We start from the raw sequence: 12,984 nt of genomic DNA, 5'->3' as shown, positions 1-12,984 counted from the left end.
CAGGCTGGAGTGCAATGGCACAATCTCGGGTCACTGCAACCTCCTGGATTCAAGTGATTCCTCTGCCTCAGCCTCCCGAGTAGCTGGGACTACAGGCATGTGCCACCACGCCTGGCTAATTTTTGCATTTTTAGTAGAGACGGGGTTTCACCATGTTGGTTAGGCTGGTCTCGAACTCCTGACCTCAAGTGATCCAGCCGCCTCGGCCTCCCAAATTGCTGGGATTACAGGCATGAGCCACTGCGCCTGGCCTTGCTTTTTCTCTTTTAAAATCACTGTTACTCATGGGGTATCTGCAGGCCTTTTTGATATTTTCAACAATATCTTTATACCACAGAGCAGAGAATAAGCAAAAAAACCCCACAGTGAGTAAGGCACGTAGGTCTTGGCTCCTACGTGGGGCATTATGGGGAACGTGCTGTTGACGACACTGGCCTGCACACATGCCATTTTATGACCCTTTGTGGGTGTGTGCACGTTGGGGAAACCGGGCATGTGCAGAAAAGATATATCTCAGTGGAAAGGGGCTGGGAGGGCCTTTTATTTCCTTGGGGGAAATACTGTGCATTCTATGACCCGTTGTGTGAGGTCAGGTGTGGAATTTTCCACCGAGGCACCACATTAGTGCTCAAAATTGTTCAGATTTTGGAGCATAGGGTTTCGGATCTTCAGATTAGGGATGCTCAACCTGTACAACATCCTTGCAACAATCTAGGTGTGAGCTTTCCTCAAGAGCAAGAAGAGCTTGCCACTTCTGCTATATGACCACGGTGAAGCCAGCCTGTCACCGTCCTGCCCTGGATGACCCCAGGGAGCTCTACAGAGGTCCATGGCTGGGGGAGGCCAGCAATTGTCTAGGAGAGCTCAGTGCCACTTGCAAAGACAACAGATCTCTCTACAAATTCTGGGCTGAGCAGGTGAAGGAGGCTGGTCAGGCCCATGAAGGAGCCTAGTCAGCCATAAGGAAAGGTTCACTGTGGGGCCCCCGACTTCCCATTCCTGATCTCCTTTTCACCTCTGCTGCCCACTTCCTTTCCTCTTTCCCTCCAAGTATACCTTATACTCTGCTCCTGATGACACTCAGATCTTCCCCCGCCCGCCCCTCCCCCGCCAAATAAAAAGAGCCTAGTGACTTTTGTAAGAACGGTGTATTCATTTCCTAGTGTTGCATTAATAGCATTAATAAGTTACCATAAACTTAGTGGTTTAAAACAACACAAATTTGCCGGGCGTGGTGGCTCACGCCTGTAATCCCAGCACTTTGGGAGGCCAAGGCGGGTGGATCACCTGAGGTCAGGAGTTCGAGACCAGCCTGACCAACGTGGTGAAAACCCATCTCTACCAAAAATACAAAAATTAGTCGGGTATGGTGACGCGTGCCTGTAATCCCAGCTACTCAGGAAGCTAAGGCGGGAGAATTGCTTGAACCTGGGAGGCAGAGGATGCAGTGAGCCGACATCACGCCATTGCACTCCAGACTGGGCAACAAGAGCGAAACTCCGTCTCAAAAAAAAAAAAAAACATGAAACAAAACAAAACGAAAAAAAAAAAAAACACACAAATTTATTCTCTTACCATTCTGGAGGTCAGAAGCCCAACATAAGTTTTAAGGGGCTAAAACAAATGTCCGAAGGACTGGTTTGTTCTGGAGGCTCCAGGTATATAATCCATTTTTTGACTCTTCCAGCGTCTAGAAACTGGCATTTTTTAGCACCTGGACAGATCACTCTAATGTCTGCTTCTGTCATCACACCCCCTTCTCCCTGATTGCCCCTCTCGTCTCTCTAAGGATTCATGTGACTATATTAAGGGCTCATCTCAATAATCCAGGATAAGTTCTTTATCTCAAGGTCCTTAATTTGTTCACATTTGCAAAGTCCCTTTGCCATATAAGGTAACATATTCACAGATTCCAAGGATTGGGATGTGGATATCTCTGTGGGGCTATTATTCAGCCTACCACAGATGTGCACTCCTCCCTAAAGTATTTATCTTCGAGCACTGAGGGGAACTCTGCCTTCAGCTAAGGCTACACAACTATCCTGATGGTGGACTGTAGCAACTTGTAGGCAAGGGGTACAGCTCAGGGCAGCTACCTCTCCCTCTTCTCGGGCCAACCTGGAGGAAGTTCCTTCCAGAGTGCAGGCTATACTTGCTTCTGGCCTGCAAATTCCTGAGAATTCTTTGAAACCTAGGAGGGGCCTGGGTATTATGCCCTTTTGAGTGCGAATTCAGAGGCCAGTGGAATTAGGGCAATCAGGCATTTCCTGATCATCTGCTATGCCCCAGGATGCTGACTTGGAGAGATGAACAAGGCAAAATGCCCATTCTGACGGCACTCAGAATTTCACGGGGAACTGGAAGGATAAATGAATCTGGGAGGAACTGCTAAAACAGGTAGGAGAGGGTAAGCTTGTTAGAACCTGAGAAGAATGCTGTCTGAAAAGGTAGAGAAGTCAGGAGAAGCAGTGAGGCCCTCAACCCTGTGTATCACAATGCCTCCTGTCACTTCCTCTCTGAGTTTCCAGTACAAGCTTCTCGGTGGCTGTTTTCTGCCCAAGCACATGAACTTTGGAAGACCTAGCACTTTGGACAAAGTCCCTGGCCCTGACACTTAATAGTTTGGGGAACTTGGGCAAAATACTCAAAGCTTCCTAGTCTGTAAAGTGAGAATGATAAAACATCTGCCTTCCTTGCAGGATTGTTGTGGTGATGTGTAAGACATAAAATATCAAGCATAGTCAGCAGTCACTGAGCTTAAGGAATGTTAAGTTATAATCATTATTTCTGAACTTCGGTGCACACTATGACCCTGTTGACACCTCCTTTGCCTCCTTGGGACATACTCTCTTCTGGTGGTCCTCATCCCTTTCCAGCTACCTTCTGTCTCTTGGTATTCTCCTAATCTACCAACTCCCATCAATGTTCCTGCTTGCCCAGGGTGCCTGTCTCAGTCCTCTTCTTTTCTCCCTAACCCCTGGGAAGATCTCGTCAAATTCCCTGCCTTTCGTTTTCCTTATCGATTTGCTGAGGGCTTACTCACAAGTTTCTCCAGCTGAGACGCTTTACTGATTAGAGTAATAACAACTGGTGGATGTGTTCTCCTAGGTAGAGAACAGGAATCTCAACTTTTAATGTCGGGAGGGACTTTATGCATCTTTTTGCTTTCAAAAGCAATTTCTGGCCGGGCGTGGTGGCTCATGCCTGTAATCCCAGCACTTTGGGAGGCCGAGGCGGGTGAATAACTTGAGGTCAGGAGTTCGAGACCAGCCCAGCCAACATAGTGAAACCCCCGTCTCTACTAAAAATACAAAAAATTAGCTGGGTGTGGTGGCAGGCGCCTATGATCCCAGCTACTTGGGAGGCTGAGGCAGGAGAATCGCTTGAACCCGAGAGGCGGAGGTTGCAGTGAGCAGAGATCTCGCCACTGCACTCCAGCCTGGGCAACCGAGAGAGACTCTCTCAAAAAAACAAAAACAAAAATAAAAGCAATTTCTTCTCTCTGCATTCTCCATGTTACTGAAATCTAACATCAACCCCATAGCTCCTCAGGCCAGAAGCTCCTTTATTGCATGCATTCTCCAAATGCCTAAATCACCAATTTTTTTTTCTTTTTTTTTTTTTTTTGATACGGAGTCTTGCTCTGTCGCCTAGGCTGGAGTGCAGTGGTGCGATCTCGGCTCACTGCAAGCTCCGCCTCCCGGGTTCATGCCATTCTCCTGCCTCAGCCTCCCGAGTAGCTGGGACTACAGGCTCCCGCCACCACGTCCGGCTAATTTTTTGTATTTGTAGTAGAGACGGGGTTTCACCGTGTTAGCGAGGATGGTCTCGATCTCCTGACCTCGTGATCTGCCCGCGTTGGCTTCCCAAAGTGCTGGGATTACAGGTGTCAGCCACCACGCCCGGTCAATTTTTGTATTTTTAGTAGAGAGGAGGTTTCACTGTGTTGGCCAGGCTGGTCTCGAACTCCTGACTTCGTGTGATCGGCCCACCTTGTGAACTCACAAAGTGCTGAGATTACAGGCATGCGCCATCACGCCCCACCCTAAAACACTAAATCTTATTAAATCTATATTCTACAACTCCGTCACATCCCTCACTTCATCTCTGCCCACTCCTAGCACTGACTTAGCTGAGGACATCATCAATTCTGATCAAAGGACCCTAAGTCTAAGTAACAATACCAGTTTCATGGCAGGCTTTCCCCGGAACCAGCTGGGCATAATGAGAATTTTCAAGAGAATGTGAATTGCTCTTTACTTGATTTTCTTTTTTTTTTTTTTTTGAGATGGAGTATCGCTTTTGTCGCCCAGGCTGGAGTGCAATGGTGCGATCTCAGCTCACTGCAACCTCCACCTCCCGGGTTCAAGCGATTCTCCTGTCTTAGCCTCCTGAGTAGGTGGGATTACAGGCGCCCGCCACCAAGCCCGGCTAATTTTTTTTGTATTTTTAGTAGAGATGGGGTTTCACCATGTTGGTCAGGCTGGTCTCGAACACCTGACCTCAGGTGATCCGTCCGCCTCGGCCTCCCAAAGTGCCGGGATTACAGGCACGAGCCACCGTTCTCGGCGATTTTCTTTTCTTTAAGACTAATCTGAAAGTGCGGAACTCTGTGTACCTGAAATGATTACATTTTGATACTGACATGAAAAAATTGGGTACTACTTTGCCCCAGTTTCTCAACCCAACAAAGCCATTCCAAAAGTTTCCTATGGGGCCTAGGAAGGTTGGCCTTCACAGGATAGTGGCAGGAGTGTTAACTTTGTCCTATTACCAAAAGGTGTCAAAGCTGTTACTAAACTGTCTGTGCCAGTATCGGAAACCCCGACAGCACTGGAGAATTCCTCATGGTCCTTCCAGACCATGGTCACAGTGAGAACCAGATTCTGTTGCCCTGGCCCTGTGGGGAAATCCCCAAGATGGCGGCTGATAGTTAAGGAAACAGTGTCCTGCCGTGGCCTGACCTTAGGCTGGGTGAGAGAGATTGGGTCAGACAGGCTGCACTTCCTCAGTGAGTGTGCATACACCTGTTCGCACTGCCTATCGTTTCCTCACCCACTGTGAGAGCAGGGGGCTCAGTTGGGCTGAGTGGAGAATTCATGGGACCTTTCCATGGTCAAGGCCCAGAGCTTCTATTGTGTAGCATCCCTGGAACAGAGAACAGGAGGCAGCCACAAGGCCCCAGCTTCAACCTTTGACAGTAAACCAGAAAAGACCAAGTAGTGAGGCCTCCACTGTCTCACACTAGCCAAGAAAGACCAGGTCTTAGACTATCCAGTGTTCCTGCCTCTCTTTCACGGTGCTGTATTTGGGTAATGAATATTCCATTGTCATAGGAGGGGCGGATGCGGGCGGAAGAGTCAGAAGGGTGAAGGTAGGACATAGACATTCCCACTAAGCTAGGACATAGACATTCCCACTAAGCTAGAGACCCCTGAACTGCCATAGCCATGGCATGCACAGGTTGTCCTCAAATCCCAGGGCCATGGGCAGATCTTGGACATCTTTGGAATTTTAAGTTGGTTGGCATCTGTCTAGTTTTAAACCTGATTTAGGTTCAGTTCAACCAGGGAGTATGATTCTTTGGGGAGAGGGCCCTGACCTAGAAATCTACATGCTCAGCCGTCTGCTCAGCCACTAATGGCTCTGACACACTGGAAAGGCACTCACCCTCTGGGAGTTTCAGACTGTATCTTTGAAAACAAAATTCAGTGGATGAGGTGCAGAGGTATTGTCCTCAACAGCTCTAAGTTACTACTTCTAACTCACAGAGTACATATCACAAAGGATCCCACCATCCATTGTCGGTCTGAGCAGGGAGTGAGACTTTGGCAGACGGTGGATCCTGTATTAATTTCTAGGGGGACTATAATAAAATACCACAGACTTGGGGGTTAAAACTGAGATTGCACCACTGCACTCCAGCCTGGGTGACAGAGTAAGACCCTGAGGCAAAAGAAAAAAAAAAAAAAGTGTATACATGGGAGCGCTCTGAGATGAGTAACTCAAAGGAGTGGTTAGAATTTGGGATCTACCTAACAGCAGGGGAAAAGGAGGAGGACTAAAGGACATATGGAAAGCCAAATGACTTTTGAAAAGATAAATGGGCCTTTAGAATAGATGGAAGATTCGGGTCTTGTGACAATGTCTATTTGGGTGTGGTGACAACTTCTCATCTCTGAGGTTAGATTTACTTCTAGTGCTGAAGAAGATTTATGACAACTGAGTTAAAAATTTGAGATTTGCGAGGAGGATCTGATATTAAACAGGTAAGGGATTTTAGCTGTTTGTTTCAGCTGAAAATAATTCTTAAGTCGAAACTGGCACATTTGGAGGTAGCATGTCCTGATCCCCTTAAAAAGGGAACTGCATAGACACCGTATCTCTGATTCTGCCCAGGGTCCTGTGCCCTCTGACACCAGAAATCACCACTTCTCTCAGCCTTGTTTTGCGGTTGTTTTATCATGTTGCAATTTGGTTATGTCTTTTCTAATAGTGTTTAAAAGCAATCAAATGCAGGAACTTTTCCTTTTATAAACTATTATTGAGCTTATACTGGACACTGAACTAAGTGTCAGTTTACAAAAATGAATAAACAAAAATCACTGCCAGTAGGGAACACACAGCCAAGATGGGGGAGTAGTAAGATGTAAAGAGATGTAAAATAATGTGATAGATTCGGCCAGAGTTGCTAAAGAGTCAGAAAAGGGCAAGCATGTTTCTTCTCTGTCCTGAAGCAGCCAAGGGAGAGGAAGATATCTGTTGCCAATGCTGGGGTGTTGGTTTAGGCATGTAGATGCTGTGATGCATAGTGGAACCGTTCAATGAGCAGACAGGAGAACCAGCTTTATGCGGGGAGGGAGAGGATTGCTCCCCTCATCCCCCGTAAGTCACACCCTGGAGATTATAAGTTTAAACATTTTGATTTCGGGAGATTTTGAGTTTTGGGCTTAAAATGACTGAAGAACCACCAGGTGGATCTACGTGTCTCGAGTCCAGAAGTCTGAATACAGATTTACGATATATGAGCACATAGAAGGTGGATCCAAGGGAGAGATTAAACACGGCACAGAAGAGTTTTTAAAAATAATATTTTTCGGGAAAAAAAAAACCCAACAAAACACGATTCTTTCAGCAGAAGCCAGAAGATTTTCTCATAGACTCTCCTACAGAGAGCCCTGATAAAGTAATAAACGTGCTAACAGTAAGAACCCCAACCAACTTCACAGGGCAGTTTGTGGTAATTACTCTCAGTATGGAGCAGACAGTCCTCTTGCAAAACCCGATTTAGCAAACTTTGCTAGCTCCATGTGGGGCCTCCAAAGGACACAGTTGGGCACTAAATCCTGGCTGAAAACAACGGCCGATTTGGAGGATCCGCAGAAACGGATGCACAGACTATCCCTCAGTCTTCTCTATGTAGCAGGCCCTCCATATACGCGGGTTCCCCAAGATCGAAAATACTAAACAAATGAATTTCTTTTTTTAAAAAAAGTACAACAAAAGATAGTAAAAATAAAAACACTATAACAATTACTTACATAGCATGTACACTGGATTAGGTGTTATAAAGTAATTTAGAGACTATTTAAAGTACACGGGAGGATGTGCATAGTTACGTGCAAATACTACGCCATTTTCTATGAGAGACTTGAGCAACCTGGATTTTGGTATCCGCGGGAGCCCTGGACCAATGCCCCCTCAGTTCTACCGAGGGAGAACTGTTTTGTTTCTTCCAGCACGGCTTTGACCGACAGTGTGTTGGGATTCGCTGACCTCCATGAGAAAGCTTGGCAGCATGCTGAGACCAATTTTTCCAGGGCTAGAATTCTCCTGTGTGAGCTAAAATACAGTTGCTCGGTCCAACAAAACAGAGCCTAGAGCCAGGAATTATGGCGAACCTGCTCCCTCCCGTCCTCCCTTGGCGCACAGATCCCTGGCGCCGCCGCCCTTGAGGTCGCCTCTCGCGTGTCGGCCTCATCGTCGGAAGGGCGCTTCCTGAAGCTTTATATAAGCACGGCTCTGAATCCGCTCGTCGGGATTAAGTCCTGCGCTGGCGCGCTCCTGCCAGTCTCTGGCCTCCATTTGCTCTTCCTGAGGCTCCCTCCAGAAGACCTTTCCCTTAGCCTCAGTGCAATGCCTTCCCGGCGTCCTCAGACCAGACACAGGCCAAAGCCACTACAGAATCCGGAAGCCCCGGTTGGGATCTGAATTCTCCCGGGGACTATGGCGTAGCGGTTAAAAAAAAAAAAAAAAAGGGTGAGAGGGACCTGAGCAGAGTGGAGGAGGAGGGAGAGGAAAACAGAAAAGAAATGACGAAATGTCGAGAGGGCGGGGACAATTGAGAACGCTTCCCGCCGGCGCGCTTTCGGTTTTCAATCTGGTCCGATACTCTTGTATATCAGGGGAAGACCGTGCTCGCCCTGACAGAAGCTGTCTACCGGGCTGCGGCAGTCATGTCTGGCAGAGGAAAGGGCGGAAAAGGCTTAGGCAAAGGGGGCGCTAAGCGCCACCGCAAGGTCTTGAGAGACAACATTCAGGGCATCACCAAGCCTGCCATTCGGCGTCTAGCTCGGCGTGGCGGCGTTAAGCGGATCTCTGGTCTCATTTACGAGGAGACCCGCGGTGTGCTGAAGGTGTTCCTGGAGAATGTGATTCGGGACGCAGTCACCTACACCGAGCACGCCAAGCGCAAGACCGTCACAGCCATGGATGTGGTGTACGCGCTTAAGCGCCAGGGGCGCACCCTGTACGGCTTCGGAGGCTAGGCCGCCGCTCCAGCTTTGCACGTTTCGATCCCAAAGGCCCTTTTTAGGGCCGACCACTTGCTCATCTGAGGAGCTGGACACTTGACTGCGTAAAGTGCCACAGTAACGATGTTGGAAGGTAACTTTGGCAGTGGGGCGACAATCGGATCTGAAGTTAACGGAAAGCTACTGTGGCCCATAGCGCTCACAGCCGTAAAGACCGAAAGCGGCTTTTTCACTTACCTGGGCTCTTTTTTTTTTTTTTTTTTGCCTTTATTGATATGAAAGGTTGAATGCTCTAGGTTTGAGCACTGCTTTCTCAGCTTGCTCTTCTGGTGCAGTATAGGCACACCTAGAGGGCCACGTCAGTCTTTGCGATCACCAAGTCTGGTTCTGAGAAATAGGCACTGGCAATTTACACATGCCTTGCTATGTAATCTTACTATATTTGCTCAGGCAAAGTGGGAGAAGCAGCCCTAGGTTTTCATTCTACAGATGCCGGCTTTCCCACCTGATCGGCTTAGAGTTCACGATTGACTGTTTGGGGCTTCATTTTACCCTCTACATAACAAGCGGGTGGACTAGATGCCTTAGCAAGGGTCCATGTTGTATGGTGTCTCCAGCCACGCACTCAGCTCAATCTTAGTACAGTTAAAAAATGCCTTTCTAGCAAGTTATCTGCCCAGTGCCTGAAAAGTATCATTTCTTGTGTTCAATAAAAAGGCTCCTAATTTAATCAAGGACCTATGAGATAACTGTCTTTCAGTTGTGGCATTGCAAGGATACAAATGCAGAGATATTTTAATGTGATCCTTCTGTAAGAGTGAACCAACGATATGATCTGAAAGCAACTTCACAGGTAATTCAGGTATGTGACTTCTACCTCTTAGGGCCTGTTGTAGCTTAGAATGAGAGACCTGCAGAAACATGCCCACCATCAATACAGAAAGCACAATTTAATTTTGGCAAGGCAAAAGCCAATTCTATATCAGCATGGCATATATTACAGCAAGCTATTCTTTACACTACCACCTCTAATTGCCCTAATTTGGATTAAAGTGTGGGTTCACATTTCTAATCCTTACAGTTTTGCAGCCATTGCATTGCCCGTAAGATTTTTTTTTTCTTCATTCTAGGCTTATGATTTTACTGTGTATGTATTTGGGAGAAGAAATTCTGTCAGCTCCCAAAGGATAAACCAGCAGTTGCTTTATTGGTCTTCAGATGTGGCTGCAAACACTTGAGACTGAATTAAGCTTAAAACACGGTACTTAGCAATCGGGTTGCCAGCAAAGCACTGGATGCAAGACTTGCCTTCCAGAAGCTTACCAATCGGGTTGCCAGCAAAGCAGTGGATGCACGACTTGCCCTCCAGGAGCTTACCATCAGAACGGCGAAGACAAATAAATGCATAATATATAGACGACTTAAATCCATACCTGTACACATTTAAGAATAAACAGTCCAGTAGTAAGAGGCAGTACATATTCAATCTGCTGAGAAATGTAGACAATAACTATTATAGGAATCCTAATGCTACAGAAGTCACTGGCTGCTGGGAAACCAGGGAAAACTTGGCTATGGACGTGGGGGCTTGTGTCGGACTCTGAATAAAGAGCAGAATGGCATCCTACTGAGATACATAGTAAAGGGGGCGAGGGCAGGGAGGAAGTGGCAAGAATAACATTTGTGAAGATGTCCAGGTGAGAAATAGAGGTTTCAATGCTCAAGATGTTTCCTTTTCCCTTTTAAATCTGACCTGTGATTTCCAGCATTGCTATTTCGAATATCACTGATTGTTTTTAACTTTAAAGGCAATGCTGATGAATATATCTGGTCCTCACCAAGATCCACTACAGAAGGAGATCAAAAATTTGAAGATAAAGAAGAAAGGGAGTGGGGGAGAAAACACGTCCATTGTCTGAATTAGTGGTTCTCAAAGTGTAGCCTCTCATCTAGCAGCACTGATCACCTGGGATAAAATCTTGGGCCCCATGACAGACCTACTGAATGAGAAACTGAGGGGTGAGACATAGTAATCGGTGCTTTAAAAAAGCCCTCCCGACACACATTAAAGGTTGAAAGCCACTGATGCAGGTAACAGCTTTTCTTTCTTTCTTTTCTCTTTCTTTCCCTCCTCCCTCCCTCCCTTCCTTCCCGTCCTTCCCTTCCTTCCTCTTTCTTTTTTTGAGATGGAGTCTCAAAAAATCTGTCACACAGGCTGGAATGCAGTGGCACGATCTTGGCTCACCGCAACCCCCGCCTCCCGGGTTCACGTGATTCTCCTGCCTCAGCCTCCCAAGTAGCTGGGACTACAGGCGCCCACCACCACGGCGGGCTAATTTTTGTATTTTTAGTAGAGATGGAGGTTTTGCCATGTTGGCCAGGCTGATCTCGAACTCCTGGCTTTAGGTGATCCACCCTCCTTGGCCTCCCAAAATGCTGGGATTACAGGCGTGAGCCACCGCGCCTGGCCTCTTTTTCTTTTTTTTAAACAGTTTTTGTTTTAACGAAAAAGTATTTAAAACCCGAATACACGTTGCCCAGATGTTTACTCAAATGTTAAGATTTGCTTTAGTTTGAAGCCCAGCTAATTTGTGTATTTTTAGTAGAGACCGGGTTTCACCATGTTGGCCAGGCTGGTCTTGAATTCCTGACCTCAGGTGATTCACCCACCTTGGCCTCCCAAAGTGCTGGGATTACAGGCATGAGCCACCGTGCCTGGCCAATTACTGAGAATTCCTGCCTTTTTCACAGGATTATTTTAAGGATCAAATGAAAAGTTCTGTGTGAAAGAAGAATGAGGCCATGAAGTGATACAGAAACCAAAGGTGATATATTTATTGCCTTTCCCACTCAATGTAGTTCGTTTTTTGTTTTGTTTTGTTTTTTTGAGAGACGGTTTCACTCGACTTATTGTGACCAGGCGTTGCTTGGGTACTGCTACTACGGAAATAAACAAAGACAAATCCTTATCCTGAGAAATGTTGCCAGCCTAATGCTGAGGTTAAGGAAGGGAAGGGGTATTAAGATAGGAGAGGGCAGAGGCAAGGAGGAGGGCCCAAAGAGATGAGGGCAAAGAAGAGCAAGGGAGCCGGGCACTGTGGTTCATGCCTATAATCCCAGCATTTTCGGAGGCCAAGGCAGGCAGATCACGAGGTCAAGAGATCGAGACCATCCTGGCCAACATGGTGAAACCCCGTCTCTACTAAAAATATAAAACTTAGCTGGGCGTGGTGACACACACCTGTAGTCCCAGCTACTGCGGAGGCTGAGGCAGGAGAATCGCATGAACCCGGGAGACGGTGGTTGGAGTGAGCCGAGATCGCGCCACTGCACTCCAGCCTGGGCGACAGAGCAAGACTCCGTCTCAAAAAGAAAAAAAAGAAAGAAAAAGAAAAAACAAAAAACCAGAAGAGCAAGGGAAGGCTCATAGGGCTGAATCTTGAAGAATGGGGGTTCTCAGGGTTACAAAGAAGGGGAGGACATTCTGGACAGAAATGGAATGTGTGAAGATATTGTGTACTTGGAGATTGCAGATGTCGTGTGGGGCTAGAACATTCTTGTTCAGCTGCAAGAACATCTGAAACCTGGGAAGGCCGTGGGAATCATAAAGAACTAGGTGTATAATATTTTGAGGTTTTTTTTAAAAATTAGTAACTATTAATAGAGTAGCACAAATTAATTGGGTGCTTGTTCTGGACCAGATACTGTGCTACTGTGCTAGGTCCTTTGTTTTTTTAGACATGGGGTCTCACTGCTGTTGCCGAGGCTGAAGTGCAGTGGCGCAGTCACAGCTCACCGCAGCCTCGAACTTCTGGCCTCAAGCAATCCTCTTGCCTCAGCCTCCTGAGTCGCTGGGATTACAGGCATGAGCACCGCAATTTACAGAAATTGTCACTTTCACGATTTCCAACAAAACAACGAGCAAGTTACTCGCTGTTTTACAAATGGGAAAAGTTAAACCTGTTGAGATTTGCTTCCTGAAGTCATGCATCTGTTTACATGGACAAGGCTAGGAACCAAACTTGGGTTTGTCTAACTCCAGAGTCCTTCCTAGTAATTAACCTCCAGTGCTCTGAACTGCCATGCAAAGGAATGTGAACTTCATTCTGAAGGGAATGGGAAGGTCGTGGAAAATTTTTAAGCATGAAAGTGACAGGCTCAAAACAGCAACAACAACCAACCAACCAACCAACAAAAAACCCTCATTTTTTAAAAGATAGCTCTTGGCCGG

At 46.8% G+C, this 12,984-nt stretch overlaps 2 protein-coding genes across 4 annotated transcripts in view; one reads left to right on the top strand and one right to left on the bottom strand.

Annotated features, from left to right (window-relative positions):
- Positions 1 to 12,984, bottom strand: part of LOC100449918 (uncharacterized) — a 30,992-nt gene that overhangs the window by 13,826 nt on the left and 4,182 nt on the right. The window contains exons 3-4 of the mRNA XM_063723845.1: positions 10,019 to 10,186; positions 8,676 to 8,916 (exon numbers count right to left, since the gene is read on the bottom strand). Coding sequence (XP_063579915.1) covers positions 8,676 to 8,916; positions 10,019 to 10,186 — 409 coding nt within the window. The remainder of the gene's footprint in view (positions 1 to 8,675; positions 8,917 to 10,018; positions 10,187 to 12,984) is intronic.
- Positions 8,409 to 10,221, top strand: LOC100450287 (histone H4). Of its 3 annotated transcripts, XM_054528518.2 has the most exons (3): positions 8,409 to 8,886; positions 9,514 to 9,615; positions 9,884 to 10,221. In XM_054528518.2, the coding sequence occupies exon 1, from the start codon at positions 8,457 to 8,459 to the stop codon at positions 8,766 to 8,768; it is 312 nt and encodes a 103-aa protein (XP_054384493.1). In that variant the 5' UTR covers positions 8,409 to 8,456; the 3' UTR covers positions 8,769 to 8,886; positions 9,514 to 9,615; positions 9,884 to 10,221. The 3 variants fall into 3 exon arrangements, with proteins under 3 accessions (XP_054384493.1, XP_009243271.1, XP_054384490.1); XM_009244996.4 differs by lacking the exon at positions 9,514 to 9,615; XM_054528515.2 differs by having other exon boundaries at positions 8,409 to 9,615.

Source organism: Pongo abelii, chromosome 1, assembly GCF_028885655.2.
Source record: "Pongo abelii isolate AG06213 chromosome 1, NHGRI_mPonAbe1-v2.0_pri, whole genome shotgun sequence".
NCBI classification, from domain to species: Eukaryota; Metazoa; Chordata; class Mammalia; order Primates; family Hominidae; genus Pongo; species Pongo abelii.
The sequence above is the reverse complement of the archived record's forward strand: the minus strand, read 5'-3'. Positions and strand labels throughout refer to the sequence as shown.